The sequence below is a fragment of the Ostrea edulis genome, chromosome 5 (genome assembly GCF_947568905.1).
Source record: "Ostrea edulis chromosome 5, xbOstEdul1.1, whole genome shotgun sequence".
NCBI classification, from domain to species: Eukaryota; Metazoa; Mollusca; class Bivalvia; order Ostreida; family Ostreidae; genus Ostrea; species Ostrea edulis.
The window spans coordinates 83181207-83196520 of NC_079168.1; the positions used below are offsets into that span (position 1 = coordinate 83181207).

Sequence of the window (15314 nt, forward strand, 5' to 3'; positions counted from 1 at the left end):
AAGAGTCGCGAATGACGAGAACATGTGCGTACAAACGTGCATGTTCTCAGACCACACTACTTGCAATTCTTGCACCTAGAACACGTTCTCGTGATGTGTATTCGGCGTTCGGAATCGTCAGGAATTTGACAATTTGTGCATGTTCGAAGAACGGCGGTCTCGAACACACTCCATGTGTTAGGAAGATCAGGCTGTCATAGTCATGCAAACACTTGACCATGCAGGTAATCAACCATAAGTTCAAACATTAAGAGACTCAGACAAATCTTGCTAAAAATCTTTACCAATTCAAGATTGATTTCTGGATTTTCACTAGTCCATACGGACTAGTGCTATAGAAGAGTTCACTAGTCCGACACGTTTTTTACTAGTCTCTGACTTACGGACATGAGTTAATTTCGAACCCTGCAACTACAATGTCTCGCCCAATATCTCATGTGCTTGCTCTTCAAAGAACTGTCCTGTCTCATCCACTACACTTCCTTTTTGTGATACATGTACAAAATAAAATTTACTCCTTGATTCTTTTGTTTATTAAAACTGTCACAAGTTTATTAAAATGATAATTTTCTGATAATAGAAACATCAGCTGCCACAATATAGACACGTAGCAGGACACAAGATGGACACCACTGACCGGTACACACTGGTTCCTGATGACTCTAATGGACTGCTCTTTACACTCTCAGTACACAAAACACAAGTTATATCAGTGATTGTCGACAGCTTCACAACCACATATTAACTAATGTCACACCAAGTTTTGGCCCAACGTATCCGATCGGATGATTGTCGCCCTTTAGAGTCTGTATTGTGTGATTTGTCAGCTGTCAATCGGATGATTGTCGCCCTTTAGAGTCTGTGTGATGTGTACTGTGGGATTTGTCAGCTGTCTTTATGAATGATAAACCAATGAAACGCATCCAGTGATGCAGTATGGTGGACAGAATGTTGCAAATTCTCGTTTCAGTCTGAAGTCTAAAACAATCCAAACAAGCTGTTTGCATAGGCCATAGGTTTAACGTTCGGATGTGGCTGAAACAAAGAAGACAATTTTTTTTTTAGTAATTACTACTGATTTAAAAATTTTCTTTTTTTTTCATTTATATACATTCTCACATTTAAAGCATTTCATTTCAGAATGTTTGGAGGCATTTGTACTAGACACACATATAAGACCCACCAAAAAAATTTCCAAGAGTTGACCATAGATTTTAGGTATTAATTTTTTTCTTTTTTTTATCTATTGAATTTTAATCTGTTTTTCATTTGATGGCTTTTTCTCTCATTTTAACACCAAAAATGTATACCCTGTATTTTATTATGAAATTGTTTTTACTTGAGTTTAGTCCTCCCAGAGAACGGGAGTGATTACTATACATTGCCGTTATACAGATGTAGTTTTGGAACATTGATCTCGATCTGAATGACACATTGTATTCATAGATAACACATACGATTTTTGCTCTTTACAGGGTATCAAGCCACTTTTGGTCTGAAAAATATAGGATTATAGGGGGGAAAATTTGCAGTTTATAGGGAAAATATGGGGATTTTTACAACAAATTTATAGGAATAAATAGGGGTTTTATCAAAGAATTTGTATAAAAGTTTATTGTTTCTGCATAAAAATCTAGCAAGCATAGTATATTACTGGAGAAGAAATAATACCAAACATAAACAAAGACAAAATCCTTTCAGATGTGGACAGTTTTCCATCCAATAGACAGTTCTTCTACAATCATCATAGTTATTCTCTTCATAACAATCTAATTAAATATCAATATAGCATTTTTTGTTCTTTTTTTTATCATTTTTGAAAATAGGTCTGTCATTTTTTTGTGGAGATATAAGGCTTTATAGGGATTTTAATGATTTATAGGGAAAATATAGGAACCTTCAAGTTTATAGGAATAAATAGGGACTTGACACCCTGTCTTTAACTCCCTAAAAGTCAACTACTGAGTACTTAACCTCTTGTTAACGATAACCTCTGCAGGACACATACAACACTGCCTGCAGAAGATGACAGATACAAACAGGAAATCCTGTTTCCGTCTCGCATTTTATCATCCCCAGTACATCTGAACGTTAAATACTTACTACTGCATCAAATGATGTAAATTTGGGGGTCAGGTCATCACCAGTTACCTTCATAAAAGCCCCTTTGTTCCCCATTGTATCACTGTCAAACAAAGAATTGTACTCACAATCAGTATTTAATATCTAGTGTTCAGTAACTAAAGCTTGTCATAAAGGTTACACCCACTCAATATCTAAAGCTTGTCATAAAGGTTACACCCACTCAATATCTAAAGCTTGTCATAAAGGTTACACCCACTCAATATCTAAAGCTTGTCATAAAGGTTACACCCACTCAATATCTAAAAGCTTGTCATAAAGGTTATATACATGTCCTAAAATCTTTCTTCCAAGAGCATAAAAGTAAACTGGCATTAAACCTACTGCAAGTTAATTTTATGTACTGTCGTTAGAAGAGCTGACTTACCAGTAATTTGGTGCTGAAAAGACAGTTATACACTTCCCATTGTGAGAGACTTCATAACCCTCTGGTTTGACTTCGTGACTCCGCACGACGTAGTCCAAGTTGTTTCGTTCCAAAAATTTAGTTGTGACATCAGGACCAAACATGGTGCCCACTCCTCGTTTACTCTCCGCCCGACCGTGCATTGGTTGGGGGTCAGACCAAAGCAGTTCACACATCAGACCTAACAAAGCACATCGAATATGTGTTCAACAAAGCACGTCAAATCATTTAAATTAGTCTGTGTCTATAAACATGAAAATTATACACTCTGATTGAATTTGTTAGTCTGAAGTCCAAAATCATATAACACATCTGATGTACATTTGAAATAATTTATGAGTTAGTTAATGATTGGAACTTGTCAGCAAAGTGGAATCATATTTAGCATTTCATTTCTTTTTCAAACACTGAATAGCCTCATGCTTTTAATGACAGTTTTTCGTTTGCATCAGAGTCCTTTACTTACCAGATTCAGGTGGCTGTCGATTTCTGTCAATTTTCCTGAGATCATCCAGAGCAACATTGTCATCTTTAAACAAACCACCGTGCATTACCTGAAATTATAAATGGAAACCATTAACTTCCTGTTATTGATTAGATTAACAGCCCAAGGCAAACAAGAGGACAGGGACCACAATGTTCACCTGAGCTATCTTGCTGACACACAGTAAAATAGTACATTTTAATTCACTATGATGATGACAGAAAAAAAAAATCAAGAGGCACAATGGCCACATTGCTCACCTAAGCACCGAGAAAAATGGAGTGAACAAATGTCTACACTACATGAGCTTGTTATTGTGTATCAATCAAACCAAACATGAAAGTACCCTTGTATATCTTAAGAATTTGAATCCTAATGCCACCCCTGGCCTCAACAGCCATGGTTAGAACAAAGCTGAGACTACATTACAAGAGGATACTTGCAACTCTTTCATAGAATTTGGAAAATTTTTCTCATATAGAACTCAAATCAAGATTTAAATCCCTTATTCTGGCCCCAGGTGTCATGGTCTGCACAAATATGAAGCAACACTACACAAGGATGCTTGTACATTATGACACTATATACTCTTGAGAAAACAAAAATTCAAAGATTTTCTGTATACCCCGGTATAAACAAAGTTGAAAATCTTAACCTCTATTGTGGTCCTACCCTACCCCAGGGGTCATGGTATGAACAATCTTAAACTACTACAAGAGGATGCCAGTATATATTAATCTGACAATTTGAATGCTTCTGGTTCTTGAGAAGAAGATTTTCAAGGTTTCCCCCATTCATAACCAATATTACACTCCGAACCCTGGTTGTGGCTCACCATGGCAGTCATGGTATTATGTACAAACCTGAAACACAACATGTTAATTTGAAAATATGAATCCTTGTGGTTCTTTAGAATAAGAGTTTCATAGATATTCCCCATATAATTATATATCCAATATTAAACTTTGTACAGTAAAACACGGTTACAGCGAACTTCCAGGGCCAGCAAAAAAAACAGTTTGTTGTAACCAAACTTTGTTATATCTAATAAGAATTTCATTATTTTCCTCTCACAGAGGAGTAAATATCACTTCACAACAAGCATAAAAGTTATGAGCATATTTTAATGTACCCCTAATGTGGCCCCTGAGATCATGGTATGGAAAAACTTAAAATCTTTGACCTGTAAGGAACATTTCATACAAGTTCCAGCTTTTCTACTTTCTTGGTCCTTAAAAAGATTTTTCAAACCCCTCACCCCATTTTCTCTCCTACTGGCTGGAATAAGGCTTCATTTGAACAAACTTAAAACCCCTCACCCAAAGATACTTTTAGCAAATTTGGTTCAAATTGACCCACATTTTTGAGAAGTAAAATGTGAAAATTTCACAGAGGACTGACAAATTTGGATAAGATAAGCTCACTTGAGCCTTTCAGTTCAGATAAGCTAAAAACAAGAACACAAACTGTTGCCAATTCTTACTTTTATCAGAAAACCTGATACTTACTAAGATTTTATTGTTTATACAGTGTGCCAGCGGTAACCAATTGAAGATTTCCGTGAACAGGTCTGCCATTTGGGATGTATATCTACCTTAGTTAAAGATTATACAACATGACTCGTCGCTACATCTCGACTCATTAGATTATACAACACGACTCGTCGCTACATCTCGACTCATTAGATTATACAACACGACTCATCACTACATCTCGACTCATTAGATTATACAACATGACTCATCACTACATCTCGACTCATTAGATTATACAATATGACTCATCACTACATCTCGACTCATTAGATTATACAATATGACTCATCACTACATCTCGACTCATTAGATTATACAATATGACTCATCACTACATCTCGACTCATTAGATTATACAACACGACTCATCGCTACATCTCGACTCATTAGATTATACAACATGACTCATCGCTACATCTCGACTCATTAGATTATACAGCATGACTCGTCGCTACATCTCGACTCATTAGATTATACAACACGACTCATCGCTACATCTCGACTCTTTAGATTATACAACACGACTCGTGGCTACATCTTGACTCATTAGATTATACAACACGACTCATCACTACATCTCGACTCATTAGATTATACAACATGACTCGTGGCTACATCTCGACTCATTAGATTATACAACACGACTCGTGGCTACATCTCGACTCATTAGGTTATACAACACGACTCGTCGCTACATCTCGACTCATTAGGTTATACAACATGACTCGTCGCTACATCTCGACTCATTAGATTATACAACACGACTCATCGCTACATCTCGACTCATTAGATTATACAACACGACTCATCACTACATCTCGACTCATTAGATTATACAACACGACTCGTCGCTACATCTCGACTCATTAGATTATACAACATGACTCGTGGCTACATCTCGACTCATTAGGTTATACAACACGACTCGTCGCTACATCTCGACTCATTAGATTATACAACACGACTCATCACTACATCTCGACTCATTAGATTATACAACATGACTCGTCGCTACATCTCGACTCATTAGATTATACAACATGACTCGTGGCTACATCTCGACTCATTAGGTTATACAACACGACTCGTCGCTACATCTCGACTCATTAGATTATACAACACGACTCATCACTACATCTCGACTCATTAAGTTATACAACACGACTCGTCGCTACATCTCGACTCATTAGATTATACAACACGACTCATCGCTACATCTCGACTCATTAGGTTATACAACACGACTCATCGCTACATCTCGACTCATTAGGTTATACAACACGACTCGTCGCTACATCTCGACTCATTAGATTAAGTATTCTCTTTAGCCTTGTCCTAGTGACAATACAAATTATTAGTCTTTCTCTTACCATTGTTCACTAACATACTGAATGGTTTCAGCAACTGTTCAAGAGAATTCAAAACCCCTCAACATCTCCACCATCCACACACCCACTTACTCTGTTACTAAAATCTAACCAATCTCACACATGTACATAAATGTTCACATTAAAGACAAGGATACTTGGACTTAACTTCTCCGTCAAAACCATACATCTGATTCATTGTTATACTCTCGTGGTTACCTAAAACCATACAAAAGATCAATTAGGAAATCCTCATCTAAAACCACACAAAAGGAAATTCTCATATTAAAAAGCAGAAACGAAGATAAAATCCAACACTCATCAAATTACAGTAGGTCATGTTAATATCACTGTGACATTTAATTATCTGTTTGTCATTGTGACATTTAATTATCTGTTTATTGTTACATTTAATTATCTGTTTGTCATTGTGACATTTAATTATCTGCTTGTCATTGTGACATTTGTTTATCTGTTTATTGTGATATTTAATTATCTGTTTGTCACTGTGACATTTAATTATCTGTCATTGTGACATTTAATTATCTGTTTGGCATTGTGACATTTAATTATCTGTTTATTGTGACATTTAATTATTTGTTTATTGTGACATTTAATTATTTGTTTGTCATTGTGACATTTAATTATCTATTTGTCATTGTGACATTTAATTATCTGTTTATAGTGACATTTAATTATCTATTTGTCATTGTGACATTTAATTATTTGTTTATTGTGACATTTAATAATCTGTTTATTGTGACATTTAATTATTTGTTTATTGTGACATTTAATTATCTATTTGTCATTGTGACATTTAATTATTTGTTTATTGTGACATTTAATTATCTGTCATTGTGACATTGAATTATTTGTTTGTCATTGTGACATTTAATTATCTATTTGTCATTGTGACATTTAATTATCTGTTTATAGTGACATTTAATTATCTGTTTGTCATTATGACAATTAATTATCTGTTTGTCATTGTGACATTTATTTATCAGTTTATTATGACATTTAATTATCTGTTTGTCATTGTGACATTTAATTATTTGTTTGTCATTGTGACATTTAATCATCTGTTTGTCATTGTGACATTTAATAATCTTGTTTGTCATTGTGACAATTAATTATCTGTTTGTTATTGTGACATTTAATTATCTGTTTGTTATCATGACATCTAATTATCTGTTTATTGTGACATTTAATTATCTGTTTATAGTGACATTTAATTATCTGTTTGTCATTGTGACATTTAATTATCTGTTTGTCATTGTGACATTTAATCATTTGTTTGTCATTGTGACATTTAATTATCTGTTTGTCATTGTGACATTTAATTATCTGTTTGTCATTGTGACATTTAATTATCTGTTTGTCATTATGACATTTAATCATCTGTTTGTCATTGTGACATTTTATTATCTGCTTTTATCTGTTTATTGTGACATTTAATTATCTGTTTATTGTGACATTTAATTATCTGTTTATAGTGACATTTAATTATCTGTTTGTCATTGTGACATTTAATTATCTGTTTGTCATTGTGACATTTTATTATCTGCTTTTATCTGTTTATTGTGACATTTAATTATCTGTTTATTGTGATATTTAATTATCTGTTTGTCATTGTGACATTTAATTATCTGTTTGTCATTGTGAAATTTAATTATCTGCCTTTATTTGTTTGTCATTGTGACATTTAATTATCTGTTTATCATTGTGATATTTAATCATCTGTTTGTCATTGTGACATTTATCCATTTGTCATGTGACAATTAATTATCTGTTTGTCATTGTGACATTTATTTATCTATTTGTCATTGTGACAATTAAGTATCTGTTTGTCATTGTGACATTTATTTATCCATTTGTCATTGTGACAATTAATTATTTGTTTGTCATTGTGACATTTAATTGTTTATTTGCCATTGTGACATTCAATTGTTTATTTGCCACCCATTGTTATTGCGACATTCAATTGTTTGTTTGCCACCCATTTGACATAGTGACATTCAATTGTTTATTTGCCACCCATTTGTTATTCTGACATTTAATAGTTTATTTGCCAACCATTTGTTATTGTGACATTCAATTGTTTATTTGCCACCCATTTGTTATTGTGACATTCAATTGTTTATTTGCCACCCATTTGTTATTGTGACATTCAATTGTTTATTTGCCACCCATTTGTTATTGCGACACTTAATTGTTTATTTGCCATTGTGACATTCAATTGTTTATTTGCCACCCATTTGTTATTGTGACATTTAATGATATGTCTGTCATTATGGAATTTAATTATTCATTTGTCATTGTAACATTTAATCATCCATTTACCATTTAGATACTCAATTGATTATCCATTTGTCATTGTAACATTTAATCATCCATTTACCATTTAGATATTCAATTGATTATCCATTTGTCATTGTAACATTTAATCATCCATTTACCATTTAGATATTCAATTGATTATCCATTTGTCATTGTAACATTTAATCATCCATTTACCATTTAGATATTCAATTGATTATCCATTTGTCATTGTAACATTTAATTATCCATTTACCATTTAGATATTCAATTAATTACCCATTTGTAGGGCTGGGACGATTCAGAGTTAGCTCGATTCGGTTTCGATTCATGATAGCATGATTCGGGTTTTTTTTCAATTCGGTTCTTTTTAGGTCCAATTTATCTAATGACAGCACAAAAATTAACAATTTTAATGAGTAGCATACTTGATTTAATTTTATTCAAGTTTTGTATAACTTTATGTCTTCATTTGTACACATCATACCTATTTATGACTGCATTTTATAACATTAATAGAAAAAAAGAAATCATTGACAGTCTACTGAACTTTGTTATAATTACATGTATTTTAAAATGTGATGAATAATTTTTGGATTATTAAACAAATGTATATAGTCAATTCAAAATGTATATGTTATTGTTTTTATTGATATACATGTATATGAAAATAAGAGTTATTTACCTGCCTCCATTTGCTATTGTGATATTTAATTATCTGCTTACATTTTTAATTAGCTATTGTGACATGCAATAAATATCTATTTGTCATTGTGATGTCACAAACCTGGAATAACTAGTGTTTTCTACTTTGCTGATTGAATGACATTATCACATTAGTGTAAAACGTTTGATGTCAGTTGTCAACTTGACACTTCATCAAAAGTCAATAAATGTACACAGTAGTCTTACCTCTAGCCATGAAGAAATGATTGGGATATAAAAGTTTAAAACAGAACAAGACGATGACACACTCCACAGAAAAGGAACCACGATCCACAAAGTCACCATTAAATAACTAATAGAAGTCAAGGTCAACACACAAATCTGTACACAGTACCTGTCCTATATCAGAATTTTATACGCAATGTTTGTCTTAAATCAAAATTCTTTATGCTATGTTTGTAATAAATCAGAATTCTGTACACAATGTTTGTAATACATGTAAATCAAAATTCTGTACACAATGCCTGTCCTATATCAAAATTTTATATGCAATGTTTGTAATAAATCAAAATTCTATATGCAATGTTTGTAATAAATCAAAATTCTATATGCAATGTTTGTAATAAATCAAAATTCTATATGCAATGTTTGTAATAAATCAATATTCTTTATGCAATGTTTGTAATAAATCAAAATTCTATACGAAATGTTCATCTGAAATAAAAATTCTATACACAATGTTTGTAACAAATCAAAATTCTATATGCAAAGTTCGTCTTAAGGACGACAGACCTAATTCAAAATTTTGCACTTCTGCGCAGAAAGCAGCGCACATCGCTATTTACAGTCTCCGTGCATTGTGACGTCGCTGTAATTGTTTCATCACATTATGAACATGCGAAATTTACAAACTGAACTTGAGACTGTATATTTCTTTCATCATACAAGTAATACATCTTATTTTAATCCATATTTCATACGAATTCTTCAACAAAGTCAATTTATAGCATTTCCGTAACTTTTGTATCTGTGAATCATCTATCTGTCCGTAACTCTGCCGTGTTTTATGTGCAATTTCTGGGATTCCGTAATTGTCCGTGTTTTTACAACCTCCCGCGCATATGCCATGAATTAAACTGTCATAGGTATGCACAACGAAGTAAAAAAAAAAAAGTAGACTCTTTTGTTATTAAAATTTTACTTCTGAATATAGTTTATATCATGAATATTCTTATCAATAGTAATTACTGTATTACTCCATAAACAATTAACGATTTACGGCATGCACCAGAAGCGTATTAATCAAAAACCGACGATAATTTTTATTTACAACCAACTGCGGAAAAGAGGGTAGAATTATATTTTGAAATCTTTCGACCTTTCACTAAAACGACACAGGAAAAAATGACTAAAACCGTATCAATCAACAACAACGGAAGAACAGAGGCAGGGCCGGAGGGGGGGGGGGGGGGGGGGGGTAGTTTCTCTCTCGGCTGACAATAAACACGCTATCGCCCCTACTCATTGGATAGATATTTTATTATTATACCAAAGCAGAATAATTCCTCTTCTGACAACAAAGCAAATCGTTCCGTCATAATGTTGGGAATAGCTGCTATAGTTGTGACGTTGAATACGCCGCTGGGCTTTGTATTTGACGTCACAATGCCGAATTGCGCAGAAAATCGATGCTGCCGGTGAATAGTTTGAAGACTATCACCCTAGCGCAGATCTTAGCACAGAACCGATCACACGGCAGAGATGCATATACTTTGGTGAAAATAGTCGGCTTATCGCCATCTTTTGATATAGAGAAAAATACATTCAGGTAGAATAATGCTCTAGTTACTCATGTCTGAGATTTCAATTGCCAATCAACATGTACCACGTATTACATAAACATGTATATGCATTTACATTCAATACAAGTACATGCAGAAATGTAAGAATTACTTTATTAAAATAAATTTATGCTACTCTGAAGCTTAACTTATAAAAATGTTTCAGGGAATAAAAATCCATTTTGTTTCTGAGAGTGTTCATCAGAAAAATCTTATAAATGATGATGACACTTGAAGTACATGTTAGATCCTATCTTGAAACTGTCCGATAAGTCATGTACTTGATCTCTTATCAGTATAAAATATGTATGCTTTTATTCAAACATTTGAACTTTTTAAATTTATTTAGAAACGTTAAAGATAAAGAAAATGAAAACAAAATGTGCGCATTACATATACACTATATACAAATCCGTTGTCTTAATCTGCATACTGAGCTCTATATCGGATTTATTGAATTTGTGACAGTTCATACATTACATATTTTGACACCACCCCTGGAATATCATGCAATGACTCAGTGTTTACATATGATTGGTGAACTTTTTCCTAATCCATATGATAAATATGATTATTTAGTATAAAGGAAAAGTATGAAACTAAAAGTAGAAAACCTATCCATTTCTTATTTAATGTCATTTCCTTGAAAACTGCCCAAAAATCGTCCTTTGACATGCTCCCCTGAAAAAGAATTGCCGATGACCCATACTTTTTTTCTTACAATTAGTAACATTATTGTCTTTTTAAAATCATTCCTTAATTTGGATTAAAACTCTATTGTAGAATTTTTTTAATTTTAACTTTTATATTGCACATTGGAAATTTCCCTATATTCCCTTTGCAATTACGACTACTTCATAGCCAACTTTTGAAACGCCCACCGCTGAAAATCAAATACGATTTTCATTTGTTTTTTTCATTGATTTTAACTCATTAGTGCATGCTTTACCTTATATCAAAATTTGAATAAAATCTCTATTGTAGAAACAAATTAGGTCTGTCACCCTTAAATCAAAATTCTATACGCAATGTTTGTGATAAATAAAATTTCTATACGCAAAGTTCGTCTTAAATCAAAATTCTATACGCAATGTTTGTAATAAATCAAAATGCTGTACGCAATCCTCATCTTGAATAAGATGCTCATCTTAAATCAGAATTCTACACCAAATGTTTCTCTTAAAGGACACATCTCGTGTTTCCAAAGTATACAGAATTATATGCATTTTGTCTTCCTTATGCTTATAAAAATTAATTGTAATAGTTCGTTCGCTGAAGTATTGCGATAATTAGCCACAATACAGACTTAAATCTAAGCCCCGATTTCAAAAAGCCTAGTTAATTAGATAGGTAGTCACGTGGTACAGTGACGTCATATGCGACCTTCGTCGATCAACTTGTTGTAAAAGTAGTGTTAGATATTTTTAAAAACTCGGGTTTTAGGGGCCTAATTTATTTACCATGGATAACATTTATTTCGATGTTGACAAATTTCCAGAGTCTTATATCTTTTAGCCACCAGTGCATACAAATAGCGACCCAAATGTAGCGAGAAAAGCGAGTATGAAATCTGCATAAATTTGCGAGTAAATAATGTTTACATCGGATCCCTGTCTAAACACAATTTGGTAATGCCATTTCTGTAAACAACTGTAGTTAGCGTTGTTGCTTTTCTAAAATAAACAGTGCAATTATTATTAAATTTATTTTTGGAGAAGTTAGATAGGCCTAAATTATGATACGATTATGTATCATTGACAACTAGGCCTACTGTCACGGGTGCATTTCGAAAAAGAAAAAATAATAATAATGATCAAACTTATTGTGAAAATCACAATACTTTTAAATTATTTTATTAAAGCAATTTTATTAGGTCTAATCATTATTTTTTGTTATCAACACGTTGTTACGTAGGAAGTGGGAGCGTGGCGTGCTGTTGTTGTAAACACGTACGCGTTCCTTAAAAAAAATGAAAGCATTATAATTCAATTCAAAGTCGGGAAATATTATATTTTATTATTTATAATTGAAAGTTCAATTATCTTTTATCTTTAAATTTCTTTTTTAAAACTACCAGTTGGTAGACACTGCTAGCAAAGTTCTGCCTATGTTGTTACAAGGTGAAGGTCAGTTGGTGCGAGTGTGTATTGAATTCGAGAGCAGAACGGAAAGCATATGCCGTAGGCCTATATGTAACAGTGCGTAGCTTCGATAGAACCACTTTCTCGCAGTTTATCTACGTATTTGTCCAAGTGCTTGTTAGAAAAAGTACAGGGACAAATTCTACTGGGGGTTTGTATGGCAAAGTCGTTGTGCCGACAAAAAATATTCACGTCTTGTCCCTCATACCTTCCTTCGAAAATTGATAAAAACACAGTCCAAATCCTCTCTACTGACAGCAAGTACACCCTTAAATGGCACAAAACACCCTAATGCAGTGTTATTTACAAGCTGTTAATGTGATAATTGTTTGATTGTCAATTAAATCTAATCTGTTTATGAAATGGCTATCAACTGTTTACAAATCTTCTCGCTCGAGGTCGCATATGACGTCACAGATAATGGCGCATAAAATATCGAAGAAAATATGCACATCGCAAGATTTGAATTTCATCGCTTTCAAACTCGAAAACTACGCAAACTGTTTCATTTAAAACACATGTAAAGTAGTTTTAGGCATGAAATGAATTAATTTTGCTGAAAAAATCAAAAAGTTTAAAAACATGCGATGTGTCCTTTAAATCAGAATTTTATACATGTTTGTTTTATATATAAAGCTTTAAAATTATACACTATGTCCTGATTTTTCTTCTTCAATTTTTTCATGTTCGTAGATATAAATATAAATGAAGGATACATAAGGGTTTGATTCTGAGGGTAGTCCATTGAGTTCAAATATATTTAACAAGTCGTAGTACTGGCCATGAATATCTCCACACACTGTGAATTTCTCCCCCTGAAAATTAGACAATTCTCACATGTTAGGTTTGTCAGCCACTTTCTCTCTGCTATTCACAAATTTTATACACATGTTCTTCACTGCATCTTTAATGATGAACAATGCAGTTGACAACATACCTTTGGCACTGTAATATCAACTAAACTGGGCTGTTTTACAAAGAACTTTTTCACTTCCATTAGAATCTGTCCAACAAAAAAATATATCACACATTCATATTGTATTTGTAAAATGTGGGTGAGGAGCATAATCGTTTGTTAGTTTTGACCAAGATGTAAAAGTTTACAATTCACAGCAGTGCACAAATGCATGAGCTGATGAATCAGTAATTTTTATTTTAAGCTCAAAGTTTACACATTCTAGACTCATCAATACTTTGCAGAAGAAAAAAAAAAATTTGGATGTCAGCGAACTGCTATTCAAATTACCTCATAGGCATATTTTCTGTGGAGTTTCTTCTGTTCCTTGAAGGTCTGCATGAGATCCTTGACAAATTGCAGAGTCAAAGTGCCATCTTCAAAATGAGGGCCCCTATAATCCTCCTCTATACCTGTGAAGAGTCAGTCAGTACACATGTATGTAAATTACAACCACTAATTGTGCATAGAAAGAACACTTTAAGGGATAAATATACCAGATCGCAAATAACCCTACAGCAACTTCATTACATGTTTTTATCTTAGTTTCTGACCAGATCTATTGTGTATAACTTGAACAAATTTCCGGACCCAATGGACAATTAAAACAATCAGTATTAAAACCTATAATTACAGACAGACGTATGATCGACATTTACAGACAGCAATATAGACAATATATCATCAACACTTACAGACATACAGACAATATATCATCAACACTTACAGACATACAGACAATATATCATCAACACTTACAGATATACAGACAATGTATCATCAACACTTACAGACATACAGACAATGTATCATCAACACTTACAGACATACAGACAATGTATCATCAACACTTACAGACAGACATACAGATAAAGATCGACATTTACAGACAGCAATACAGACAATATATCATCAACACTTACAGACATACAGACAATATATCATCAACACTTACAGACATACAGACAATGTATCATCAACACTTACAGACAGACATACAGATAAAGATCGACATTTACAGATAGCAATACAGACAATATATCATCAACACTTACAGACATACTGACAGCAATACAGACAATATATCATCAACACTTACAGACATACTGACAGCAATACAGACAATGTATCATCAACACTTACAGACAAACAGACAGCAATACAGACAATGTATCATCAACACTTACAGACAAACAGACAGTAATACAGACAATGTATCGTCAACACTTACAGACATACAGACAGTGTATCGTCAACACTTACAGACATAGACAGCAATACAGACAATATATCGTCAACACTTAACAGACATACAGACAGCAATACAGACAATATATCATCAACACTTACAGACATACAGACAATATATCATCAACACTTACAGATATACAGACAGTGTATCGTCAACACTTACAGACATAGACAGCAATACAGACAATATATCATCAACACTTACAG

General features: G+C 33.1%; 1 protein-coding gene across 1 annotated transcript in view; it reads right to left on the reverse strand.

Moving 5' to 3' along the window:
- Window positions 1-510: 510 nt before the first annotated feature.
- The window catches only part of LOC125650211 (serine/threonine-protein phosphatase 5-like), a 19249-nt gene continuing 4445 nt past the window's right edge, over window positions 511-15314 (reverse strand). Inside the window, exons 5-14 of the mRNA XM_048878281.2 lie at window positions 14148-14269; window positions 13839-13904; window positions 13618-13716; window positions 9166-9271; window positions 6093-6153; window positions 4541-4622; window positions 3015-3102; window positions 2510-2729; window positions 2104-2185; window positions 511-1035 (exon numbers count right to left, since the gene is read on the reverse strand). Coding sequence (XP_048734238.1) covers window positions 979-1035; window positions 2104-2185; window positions 2510-2729; window positions 3015-3102; window positions 4541-4622; window positions 6093-6153; window positions 9166-9271; window positions 13618-13716; window positions 13839-13904; window positions 14148-14269 — 983 coding nt within the window. The 3' untranslated portion in view covers window positions 511-978. The remainder of the gene's footprint in view (window positions 1036-2103; window positions 2186-2509; window positions 2730-3014; window positions 3103-4540; window positions 4623-6092; window positions 6154-9165; window positions 9272-13617; window positions 13717-13838; window positions 13905-14147; window positions 14270-15314) is intronic.